This window comes from Anomaloglossus baeobatrachus, chromosome 2 (genome assembly GCF_048569485.1).
Source record: "Anomaloglossus baeobatrachus isolate aAnoBae1 chromosome 2, aAnoBae1.hap1, whole genome shotgun sequence".
Taxonomy (NCBI): domain Eukaryota; kingdom Metazoa; phylum Chordata; class Amphibia; order Anura; family Aromobatidae; genus Anomaloglossus; species Anomaloglossus baeobatrachus.
Window position 1 is genome coordinate 397,711,156 of NC_134354.1, and position 12,752 is coordinate 397,723,907.

The 12,752-nt window shown below is 42.4% G+C and overlaps 1 protein-coding gene across 2 annotated transcripts in view; it reads left to right on the forward strand.

The window, feature by feature from the left end:
- LOC142291507 (RH-like protein) overlaps window positions 1–12,752 on the forward strand; it is a 97,551-nt gene that overhangs the window by 25,226 nt on the left and 59,573 nt on the right. Inside the window, exon 1 of one of the 2 annotated variants that reach the window (XM_075336076.1) lies at window positions 4,253–4,514. The exons of the other annotated variant lie outside the window; for it this stretch is intronic. Within the exon in view, the coding sequence (XP_075192191.1) occupies window positions 4,376–4,514 (139 nt within the window). The 5' untranslated portion in view covers window positions 4,253–4,375. Of the gene's footprint in view, window positions 1–4,252; window positions 4,515–12,752 lie in introns of those variants that run through there. 2 annotated transcript variants of the gene reach the window in all.

Genomic DNA, 12,752 nt, shown 5'->3' on the forward strand with positions numbered 1-12,752 from the left:
ACAACCACGAGTGGTAGTGGGGGGCCGCTGACTACACAGCCGCAGGGGGCAGGGAGGGGCCGCTGACTTCAGCCGCGGGTGGTGGTGGGGTGGCACTGACTACAACCGCGGGGGGGGGCGGGGTGGGGGGCGCTGACTCCAGCCACGGGGGGCAGGGGAGGGGCACTGACTCCAGGGGTGTGGGGGCAGCGCTGACTCCAGCCACAGAGGGGGCGCTGACTACAGCCGAGGGGCGCTGACTACAGTCGCGGGGGGGGGCGCTGTTCCAGCCCTGGGTTGTGGGGGTGCCTGCTGACTGCAGCCCCTGCCTTGCTTTAGCTGGATGTGTGGAGGGCACACATCCAGCTGAAATGCATCGCTGCTCAGAGAGGACGCTGCAGGATGTGGGAGCCAGGGAGGGTGAGTAAAATGTTTGTTTTTTTTCTTTTTGCAGTAGACAAATATACGAGGAGAAACCCAGGAAAGGCACATATACACAAGAAGGTGGAGATATGTACCAGGAAGGGGACAAAAACAAGGATGGGGACATATATACTAGAATGTGCCCAGGAGGGGAATATACATACATCAGGAGGAGCCTAGGATGTGGATATATATATATATATATATATATATATATATATATATTTGCTGGGAAGGGACAAATAAACCAGGATGGGAACATATACCGGGAGGAGGACATATATACCAAGAAGGGGACAGAAACAAGGATGGGAACATATATACCAGAATGTTCCCAGGAGTGGGGTATACATACCAGGAGGTGCCCAGGATTGGACATATATACCAGGATAGGGACAAATAAACCAGGATGGGGACATGCATACCAGGAAGGGCCTAGGATGCAGACATATATACCAGGACTTGGACATATATACCAGGAGGATATTATACAGAGAGACAATGTGTGTGGGGGGATAGTATACAGAGGGGTAGTGTGTGTGGGGTGATATACAGAGGAGCATTGTGTGTGTGTGTGTGTGTGTGTGTGAGGATATATATAAAGAGGGGCAGCGTGTGTGGGGGATAGTGTACAAAGGGGCAGCGTACATGAGGGAGGGACAGAAACAAGGATGGGAACATATATACCAGAATGTTCCCAGGAGTGGGGTATACATACCAGGAGGTGCCCAGGATTGGACATATATACCAGGATAGGGACAAATAAACCAGGATGGGGACATGCATACCAGGAAGGGCCTAGGATGCAGACATATATACCAGGACTTGGACATATATACCAGGAGGATATTATACAGAGAGATAATGTGTGTGGGGGGATAGTATACAGAGGGGTAGTGTGTGTGGGGTGATATACAGAGGAGCATTGTGTGTGTGTGTGTGTGTGTGTGAGGATATATATAAAGAGGGGCAGCGTGTGTGGGGCATAGTGTACAAAGGGGCAGCGTACATGAGGGAATTTACACAGAGGGTCATTGTGTGTGTAAATATTATACAGAGATGCAGTGTGTGGGGGGTATATAAAGGGGCAGTGTGTGTGTGTGTGTGTGTGTGTGTGGGGATATTATACAGAGGCGCAGTGTGTGCGGGATATTATACAGAGGAGCAGTGTGTGTGGGAGAGATATTATACAGAGGAGCAGTGTGTGTGTGTGTGTGTGTGTGTGTGTGTGATATCTTACAGTGGGGCAGTGTGTGGGGATATTATACACAGGGATATCATGTGGGGGTACACTATACCCCCACACGATAGGGGCAGTGTGTGTGGGAATATTATAAATAGGGGCAGTGTGGGAGAGAGATTATGGAATAGGGATGGTGTAGAGAGTATATTATGGAGAGAGGAGGTGTAGTGGGTGTATTATTAATTTTCTAAGGGAAATGCTTTATTTTCTGGAACAACTTCAAAGGTGCTAACACTTTTGGCCATGACTGTGTGTGTGTGTGTGTGTGTATATATATAATATACACACACGTTTTTCCAAGAATGGTGGTGAGTGTGGAGGGCTTGAGGGGTGGAGTCGGAGCTGGGGTGGGGTGTAATATCCATGGATTCAGCATAAATGGTTGAAATCGGAAGACCTTTAAAAAAACGAGATCAGACGTCATGACATTAATGTGGATTTGACGTGCAGATTTTCCAGCACAAATTTGTAATTTATTGTACATTTGAAGAGATCAATTTTCTTAGGATATAAAAAAAGATGGCCTCCTGTCCTCCTTTGTTTCCTGGATAACTGGTTAAAAAATCAGTAGGGGGGGGGCACCAAAGGGCAGTTTTGCACAGGGCGCCATTCAGGTTAAGGCCGGCCCTGTCAGTATGTATGTAGCAGGGCCAGAATCACTGTGTGACCTCATATGGATTACATTGGAACTGGGTGTTTGGGGTTAATAAAGGGGTGAAAGAGTGTTTCTTTTTTGTATTTAACTTCAAATATAGGATTTTTTCGGTTTATATTTATTTTCACTTACAGTTTAACAATGAAGGTGTCATAGACCCTCCCCATTACTAATCTAAGGCTTAATGGCAGCTGTGAGCTGTTGTTAACCCCTTATATTATCCCGATTGCCACCACACCAGGGCCATTGGGATGAGCCGGGTAAAGTGCTGGGATTGTGGGATCTAATGAATGCAATAATTCTGGGTGGCTGCATACTGCTGTTTTTAGGCTAGGGGGGCCCAAAAACCATGGGTCTCCACAGCCTGAGAATATCAGCCCCAAGCTGTTGGTCTTATCATGGTTGGGTATCAAAATTGGGGATAACCGCACGTCTGTTTTTTAAATTTATTTAAATAATTTAAAAAAGAAAAAGAAAGCCGCATGAGGTTCTTCTTATTTTGATACACAGCCAAGATAAGTGCACAGCTGGGGGCTGCAGCCTGTAATTTTATATCTCGATTTTTCATTTGCATAGATACCAAACACAACGCACCTAGCATGATTTTGTTGGCCAATATCAATTTGTCGGAATACCGGCGATCACCTAGCAAAGTCAAACGGTGCTCCGCATTCAGTGCTTCACTGGGATTCCGACAATATGCTTTTCATTTTTCTAGCATTAACCTGGCACCTAAAAACTGGGTTAATAGCATTTCTACTTAAAAGAACAAAGAAACTTTTTTTGTGTGTACAGATTTGCCTCCAGCTGCTTCCTCCCCCCTGGTTGTAACTACTCTCAGGCCGATCAGATAATGTCGTCATGGCGATCTGTGCTAGTGCTGGGGTGGGGGGGTATAAGGGACCTTAAGGGGTACTTTGCACATTGCGACATCGCTACTGCGATCTCGTCAGGGTCAAATCGAAAGTGACGCACATCCGGCGCCAGTAACGACGTCGCAACGTGTAAAGCCTAGACGTACCGATAAACGATCGCAAAAGCGGCGAAAATCGGTGATCTGTGTAGTGTCGGTCATTTCCATAATTTTGCTGCAGCGACAGGTACGATGTTGTTCCTCGTTCCTGTGGCAGCACACATCGCTGTGTATGAAGCCGCAGGAGCAAGGAACATCTTCATACCTGCGTCCCGGCTGCAATGAGGAAGGAAGGAGGTGGGCGGGATGTTTACATCCCGCTCATCTCCGCCCCTCCGCTTCTATTGGCCGCTTGCCGTGTGACGTCGCTGTGACGCCACATGACCCGCCCCCTTAGGAAGGAGGCGGGTCACCGGCCAGAGCGATGTCGCAGGGCAGGTAAGTCCGTGTGAAGCTGCCATAGCGATAATGTTCGCTACAGCAGCTATCACAAAATATCGCATCTGCGACGGGGGTTGGGACTATCCCGCTTGGTATCGCTACAATCGGCTAGCGATGTCGCAGTGTGCAAAGTACCCCTAAGAGTTTTAACATGACATAAATGTTTATTTCGTGTGGTGTAAGTATATTCACTGACTGCTATGGAACCTCGTCCTGATGCTCCACTAGCTTACATTGTATAAGCAAGCTCACATATTGTGTGCCTTGTGTGATCCGGCAAGTCAGAACATCCATCTAGTGACCCAAAAGAGAAGCAGAGTGAATACTGGGGAAGAGGGTTATCGGTATATTATCACACATTACACTACACTAAATACACTTTTATACACTTACACTGCACTCACAAAGTAAACAGGTTTAAGCAATAAAAAGTTTGGTCGGAGTGCTTCTTTCACTTCTTGATGTTATTTTTGGAATATGGTAATTGAGATTAAAGCCACTAATTTTACCATTACCTCTATTAGGTTAAGCAATTCTTCAACTGAACTTTCCTTCCAAGTTGTTCTAAAAACGAAGTTGCTGACAAAGTATGGCACCCAGATAGCTCCCCAGCTTGCAAAAGATAAGACATCATTACATCACTTGGTTGACACCCATCAGCGTCATCCTTCTTGCATAGGCTGAGGAAAGAAACACGTTTTTTATTCTTTTGACCTCTAAAATGGCACCAAGATACTCTGCTAGCTTGAGAGGTTGCCTTCCATGGGTACTTCTTCTGATAGAGTCAACTTTTCTACTTATATTTATGTTTCTTCTTCCACAAGGCTACAAAATAGAGAAAAATGTAAATAGATATTCAGGTAAGAATTAATTTCTGTATAACTGCATCAATATTATTTTACAAACTTGTTGAGAAATTTAAATATCTTTATGCTAATTTAAATATCGATCCTACAAGACTTATATATCCATTCTTGGTCATTTGAATGTCATTAATTTAGCTAGAGTCTCCTTTTCTGAGTATTTAATGTGTCCTACTTTTGTAATAAACTTTTTTAATATACAAATGTTATATGGATGTATTATAGATAGATTTCAGAAGAACATTTTAGCTTAGTAATTGAGATCTTTTTGTAAAAAGTTGGGAAGTCTCTTAATCAAAATATATTTGCACGTCATTTCTTTCTGAATAAATTAGCTACAAACACTAGGGGCACTGTTCTAGTTCATGAAAGGAAATACATTTCCTTTGGACTCTATGTCAAATGTGGTGTCAGTCCAATTATTTTCTTCAGTAACAACCAAGAATAAACAATAGCTGCAATAACTAATCAAAGACAAATAGTGCAAACTTCTTTATAGAAGTGGAAGCAAAAATGATAACCTTTCAGTGTAAACATGCAGCTGATCACCCGATGAACAAGCAAAATGCTTGTTCATTGGGTGAATCTTTTTTGCAGCACAAAATAGCAAAACACCAAAGAAAGAAGCAAGCCTATGCCAATCACCATAAAAGATCATTTTTATTTAAGAATGATAAAAAGGTACAAGACCAATTATATAACTACAAGAGAACTTCCTTCTCCATTCCCTAATGTTGTATCGGTAATCATACTACTAATAGTAACAAACAACAGAAATTACTTACACTCCCCTTCATACCTTACTTAAACAGTAATCACATTCAAAATGAGAATTTGCAACTATCTTTCCAACAAGGCCTCACTAAGTGAATTTAAAGATCCTGATTTTCTTAATTATTCAGATTTGGATATGGAACCGGTTGTTGTCATCTCACTTAATATTGATGACTTTCAAATAGGTCATTAATATCAGATTAGAATGGGTCTAACCCCTGGCACCACTGCTGATCAGCTATTAACTCTGGCAGTGGCTAAATGTAAACAATATATGGAGATGAACAGCACATCTCTGCTCTATAGAGTGTGTACAGCACATTAGTGGGAACTGTTGAAGTGTGGATTGGACCTTCATTAACTGTTACCATCCAGCCTCTTCAGTAGCTTATAATAACTGAGTGGTGGTGGGCGTGCTGTGTGTCGGACCCCCCACTGATTTCATATAGATCATGTGGATTATTACTATGACATGACTGGACAACCACTGTAAGTTCTTTCTTCTTTTTGGTATAACCGATAACGCCTCAACTTTCCCTTACCCCTTAGGCTGTGTTTGATTGTTTCCCTTCTGTTTACTATGTTATGGAAAAGAAAAAGAGGCAAAATATGAAGAAGAAGTAGACTTTGTAATTATAGATATGAGCCTGGAAAGCCCATTAACATACATTTAAACAATTTAAAAAATATATGATCCTCTTATATCATACAAATATTATCCAATCAGACAACCAAGATGACCAAGATTATTGCCCTTGACTCTTTTATCAATATCATTACAGAGACAATAGTAGAAAAGGGTTTCTATACCGCGCCAATGATCACAAGTCTGGATGTCGGATTGATGTGGCTTTATTGCAGCACCGGTCTACGCGTTTCAGGAGCTCTGCTCCCTTCCTCAGGACCATAGAAACAACATCAAATTGAGATTTGATGTTGTTTCTATGGTCCTGAGGAAGGGAGCAGAGCTCCTGAAACGCGTAGACCGGTGCTGCAATAAAGCCACATCAATCCGACATCCAGACTTGTGATCATTGGCGCGGTATAGAAACCCTTTTCTACTATTGTCTCTGTTATCAGCCTCGCTGGGTTGCCGCTGCCTGGATCCATTTCTAAATTCGATTATAGTAGTTGTGACTTTCACAACTACATTCGGTGAGTATTATTGCTCCCCTTTTCTATTGCCCTGTGCCTATAAGGGTAAGACCCTATTGCGCTTTATTTTTCCACAGCTCTTCTTCTCATTATCAATATCATTATAACATTCATTCAACAGTTCCAAAACATATGTCAGTCTAGGGCATTACCATCGCAGGAGCCAATGTTAGCAATAAATAAGTTCTCTGCTGCATTGAGAACATTGAACCTAATCTGTGGTTTTCTGGAAATATATATAGTTTTCATGGAAATAAATTTGATGATTCAGGTGATTCATGCTGCCCAAAAAATTAATTGCCGTCTGGCTGTGCGATTGCAGCCATGTATGTTATTCTCTGAAACAATCTGGCATTTGAGAAAATATACTTCAAAGATCTGGCCAGAGACCATAGCCGGACAGCAGTCCGGTGTCGCCCATTGCCGAATCTCGGCAATGGGCGTTGTTGTTCGGCGTCACTGCAACGTCACACAGCGGCCGCCCAATAGAAGTGGAGGGGCAGAGATGAGCGGGACGTAAACATCCCGCCCACCTCCTTCCTTCCGCATAGCCGGCGGGTAAGCTGTGTTCATCGTTCCCGGGGTGTCACACGGAGAAATGTGTGCTGCCCGAGTACGATGAACAATATGCGCAAATAAGATTAAATGATTTTTTAAAAATGAGCGACGTGTACACGATACACCATTTACAACCGATTAAAAGTCGTCTTTAGGTGTCACACGAGACGACGTCGTGAACGATGCCGGATGTGTGTCTTGAAAATCGTGACCCCGACGACATATCGCACGATAGATCGTCTCGTGTGACGCCCGCATAAGGCTGCAGACACATTAGCATATGGCATCTGATGTGAGAGCAACAGATGCGATATGCTAATGACCCTCAACTCAGGCTTTGCTGCGAGCATGACCCGAGTGTCATGCAACTGTGACCAGATCTTACGATCGGGTCACATCTGCGACTCTGAGGGCGGGCGCTGCGGAGGAGAGGGAGGGGTTAAACCCCCCCATCTCCTCCATTGTCAGCCTGTGAGTATATTGCAGTGCACAGAGATAACATCCGAGTGCAGTCCGATGTTTATCTCGCACCCATACACTTGAATAGGTGGAAGTGATACGGCTCTCGCAGACAATAGCGGCATGCTGCGATTTTTTTCCTCAGTTCGTTTAGGGCTGAGAACAAAAACGCTGATCTGAGCTGCAGCATTGTCTAACATGGGGCCGAGTGCAATGCGAGAATTTCCGCATTGCACTCGTCCGAATTATATGCTCGTGTGAGCGCACTCTAATACTCATGATAATCTTGTACCATATACCATATATAGTAAGACAAGGATCAGAAGGCCATTTTTTTTCTTATCATAGAATATCAGATCAATTATGCAAATCACAGTCTGATCAGTGTGTGATCTGATTTTCTGTATGGACCCACTGACTTGCATGACCAAGTGCGGTCCAATTTACGGAGACAACTAGGACACATGTTCATTTATTTTCCTTGGACAAGCCTGGTACAAGGAACATATTGGACTTGTGTAAAGCCCCATAGTATAACATTGGTCCAAGTGTGATCCAATGTTTTGTCAGATCGCACTCATACTGAAAATATGGTGGTGTGAGCGAGCCATTATAGTGCTTAAAGGGAACCTGTCAGGTCCCATATGCGTTCTAACATAGAAGCAGGGTGACGTGTGGCCTAGTAACCCCTTCCTACCCATCCCTGTGTTGTAATATTGTGTAATATGAATGTATAAAAATATGTTTCATTACTTACATGTTCCCTATGTAAATGAGCAGGGGCTCTAGCCCCATGGGTATCACATCACCCTGTAGGCATTTGCATGCTTTCTGTGGTATCCCGCCCCTGTGGGCGTGATAGCATAGATTTACATGAGTGACGTCACCATCGCTCCTTGTGATCCCGCGCATGCATGTTTGCCATTCCTGCAGCCTTGTTATCCGGGTGCTTGCTTCTTGGCTTCAGATGTGCTTTGCGCATGCTCAGAAGACTTTACCTTCCGGCATCTTCACCTTTTACCAATACCACTCTGGTCCCACAGTGCCATTTTGTGACAGTAGTGTCTGACTGATTGGAAGTCAGAAATTACGTCACAAACCCTCAATGCATCTCTATGATAGCCAAAGTGAGGCTCTACTAGAGAAATATTGAGCTGTGAAACACTGCAGTGCGCTGACTGGTTACAATCGCCAAGACCAAACAGAGTGGTAGCAATAGAGGGTGAAGCCTCCGTAAGGTGAGGATCAGGCAGGGGTCAGGGGACTAAAATTAAAACCCATACTCCAACAGAAAAAAAGATACAGTGATTTAAATCTAAACGTTCTTCATTACATTGTGGAAAAGACACCCATTCAATTTAAATAACTACTCTACCTGGTTTTATTTTCAGCCCGGGAGTGGCGCTTTAATGTAAGTCCCTGCCCCTGTCATATACTCACTTTCTGGCTCCTTCACCTTTTATTGGTGCTGCTTTGGTCCTAAAGCGCCATCTTCTGTCCAGAACCTCTGACTGGATGGATGTCAGAGGTTACATCACAAGCTCCCAATGCATCTCTATGAGAGCCATAATGAGGCACTCATAGACTTGTATTGAGTTGTGACATCCTGCGCCCTCTATGAAACACTGAAGCTGCTGGCAGGTCACTTTTCACAGGACACCAAGCAGAGTGGCGCTGGAAACTGAAGACAGTGGCAGGTGAGTATAAAATCAAAAGAAGGGAACTTAGATTTAAAGCACCATTCCAGCAGTTGAATAAAGAAAAACCCTGGAGTGAGTAGTGCACATGACATCTCTTTCAGGTGAATTCTTCATGGAATCCACCCCAAAAATAGGTGCAAAAAATGAATATATTGTCAAAATGACATTACTGCTCACATGTTCTGTCTTTAGTCAGTCACTTTTTTTATTCTCTTAACTGTGAAAATTGTGAAACAATTATGCTGGGGCACATGAGCGAATAAAAAAAATAATCGGTCCCATTCTCATCCAGAAAAGTAGGACGAATGTTTTTCTCACTTGTCATCCATGTGCTGTCCATATCCACTGGCAATTTTCTATTTTTACACTTTTGTTTTTTCCTCCCTTTCTTCCAAGAGTCATAACTTTTTTTTATTTTTCTGTAAATATAGCCGTATGATGGCTTGTTTTCTGCAGGATGAGTAATTTTGAATTACATCATTCATTTTATCATATAAGTATTGGAAAATAAAAAAAAATTGCAAAAAAGGTACAATTCCATGATTGTTTTTTTCTACTTTGTTCACTGTATGTTAAAACTGACCTGTCAATATTATTCGCCAGATCAGTATGAGTATGTACAGTAGATACTTTTCTTTCAGTAGTAGTAGTGAAAAAAATAAGAATTTAAACATTTTTGCTTTTGGCGCCATTTTCCAAAGACCTGTAATGTTCTCATTTTCAGGATCTGAGGCTGAGTGATGGCTTATTTTTTGTACCTTAAGCTGACTTTTTACTGATACCATTTTTGGGTAGATGAGATGTTTTGATCTCCTCTAATTGTATTTTATTGCAATGTTGCAGCTGCCTAAAAACATATTTTTTTTCCTTCATTCCTCTGTTTATTAATCAGGTTAATTTTATTTTATACTAGCTGTAGTACCCGGGCATTGCCCGGGATACTAACTGTTTCGCTTCGAGTTTCTGTCTGTCTCTGTGTGTCTGTCTCTGTCTGTCTGTACCAGTCACTGTCTGTCTCTCTCTCTCTGTGTCTCTCTCTCTCTATCTGTGTCTCTGTATCTCTCTATCTCTGTGCCTGTCTGTGTCAGTCTGTCTCTCTCCACGTCTGTCTCTTTCCACATCTGTCTCTTTCCACGTCTGTCTCTTTCCAGGTCTCTCTCTTTCCAGGTCTGTCTCTTTCCCCGTCTGTCTCGTTCCCCGTCTGTCTCGTTCCCCGTCTGTATCTTTCCACATCTGTCTCTTTACTTGTCTCTGTCTCTTTCCCTGCCTCTTTACTTGTCTCTGTCTCTTTCCCTGTCTAGTTACTTGTCTCTTTCCTTGTCTCTGTCTCTTTCCTTGTCTGTCTCTTTCCCGTCTGTCTCTTGTCCAGTCTGTCTCTTTCCATGTCTCTTTCCTTGTCTCTGTCTCTTTCCTTGTCTGTCTCTTTCCTTGTCTCTGTCTCTTTCCCTGTCTGTCTCTGTCTCTCTCTTTCCCTGTCTGCCTGTGTCTTTCCCTGTCTGTGACTGTCTGCCTCTGTCTGTCTCTTTGACTGTCTGTCTCTCTCTCTGTCTCTCTCTATCCGTCTCCCCACCAACATCTTATTACCTCACACATAAGTTTCTTACACTAACAATTTATTTTGTTCCTATAGCAGCCACTGACAGCTCCTATTAATAACCTAATAGCTCGCAGCTCCATTGACTTTAATGGAGGCAGGATTTCTGGAGAGTAACTGTAAAGCGTGGGGTTACATTTTCCCATCCAAACATAGTCTATGACATTCTCTGAGTCACATGGAGTGTCTGTGCAAAATTTCGTGATTGTTAATGCGACAGTGCGGATTCCTTTAGCGGACATACATACGTACACACATACACACATACATACATACACACATACACTCAGCTTTATATATTAGATTTTGATAGATCAGAGAGTTCTGAACACAGCGATACCAAATGTGTATTTTGTTATATTGTCTTACTTTCAATAGGACAAAAGAGGGGTGATTTGAATTTGTTTCTTTTTTTATTATTTACGTAGTTTTTAAAACTTTTTTTTTACTTTTCATTATATTTACTTGACCTTTTAGGGTACTTGAAGTTGCCATCGTCCGATCGCTTGTTCTGTACAGAGCAGGGCATCATCACTGCTCTGTACAGCAGAAATTATGACTTCTTATGAATGCTGTCTTGCAGCCGCTGTTCACAGGAAGTTCATCATCAGTTGACCCCTGGCTGTCATGAGTCATGACAACCCATCAGCGCCCTACAATCACATCATGGGGCAGCTGATGGTAAAAAACACATTGCCTCATTGAATAACATTGGTCTGAAAGCAATCCTCTTTTCCATTGGATTGCACTAGCCCGATTTATAAGCTCTTCTAAGCGAGTCCTTAGAAGAAGTACAGTAGCACGTCCACTCTTCAAAAGGCATTTTTGGAAGTTACCCTCAAAATACAGTACGTGAAAGTATAGAGCAAAGATGCCAACAATGGGTGTGGTAAAAATGACTGTAAAGATGACGCATGCACACATCAGAAAGGAGACACATAAATACCCTAAATACAGTGATGCCAGTTATAAGTTTAGAAGGCATTATATAAACTAATTTATTATGATTAAGGACGCTCTTTTGCGTCAGAAACACGTCAGGGTCTTCTAAATATGGATGGACTTTTTTAATACTATGTGACAATACACAAGAAAGAAATTATTTTACGTTGGATGTGCCGATATCTTTTCCTTCTATTCAAGTTATAATCCACCTGGCAGACTTCATATCGTTGTTCTACATGGATGTGTGGTGACTAGGGATTATCGAATATCACAAATATTCGGCAATATTCGGCTTCGTGAATATCCGACGAATAGGTCGCTGCAATGCGAATATTCAATGCGCAATGTAAGGGTTTCCCATAGACTTACATTGCGCATCGAATAGTCTTAAATAGTCGAATAGTGGCGACCTATTTGGCAAATATGGGCGTTCTCAAATATTTGAGGTATTTGATCATCCCTAGTGGTGACCTATTCCATTGGGAATGTCAAGCTTTCCTCCACCTTGTCTCTTGTAATTTATTTGTATTAATTTGTGGCTGTCCCCATTATATAGAATTAGGTAATATTCCTGATTGCAAAATGACACACATTTGTTTCTACATGTTGAATGGTCTGTATTCCAGGCATGTACTAAATAGTATGTAATCGCCTTGTAGCTGACAAAAAGTTCAGTAAAAAGAGGTGGGGTACAATATCCAAATCAACTGAGTGCAGAGGCATGGATGGCACTGATAACAACAGCCTCGCTTTTTCACTTCAGTTCTACGTAATCAATTCACAGTTACATGTAATGTTTTGGAAATTTGTAAGAAGAAATTACGCTGGTGTTGACAAGTGTATCACCACACATTGCAGATGTAATGCAGAAATTTCTGTAAATGAAATTAATTTAATACAACTGAAATAGAATTCATATTTCTACATGTATTTAGATATCTGCAAACAGCAGCAGAAACGTGGTAGAGAGTTAAAGGGTTATTTCCATCTCCAAGATCTTATCCCAATATGTAGTAGGTGTAATATTATCAAATATCTCCTTGTTTGCAG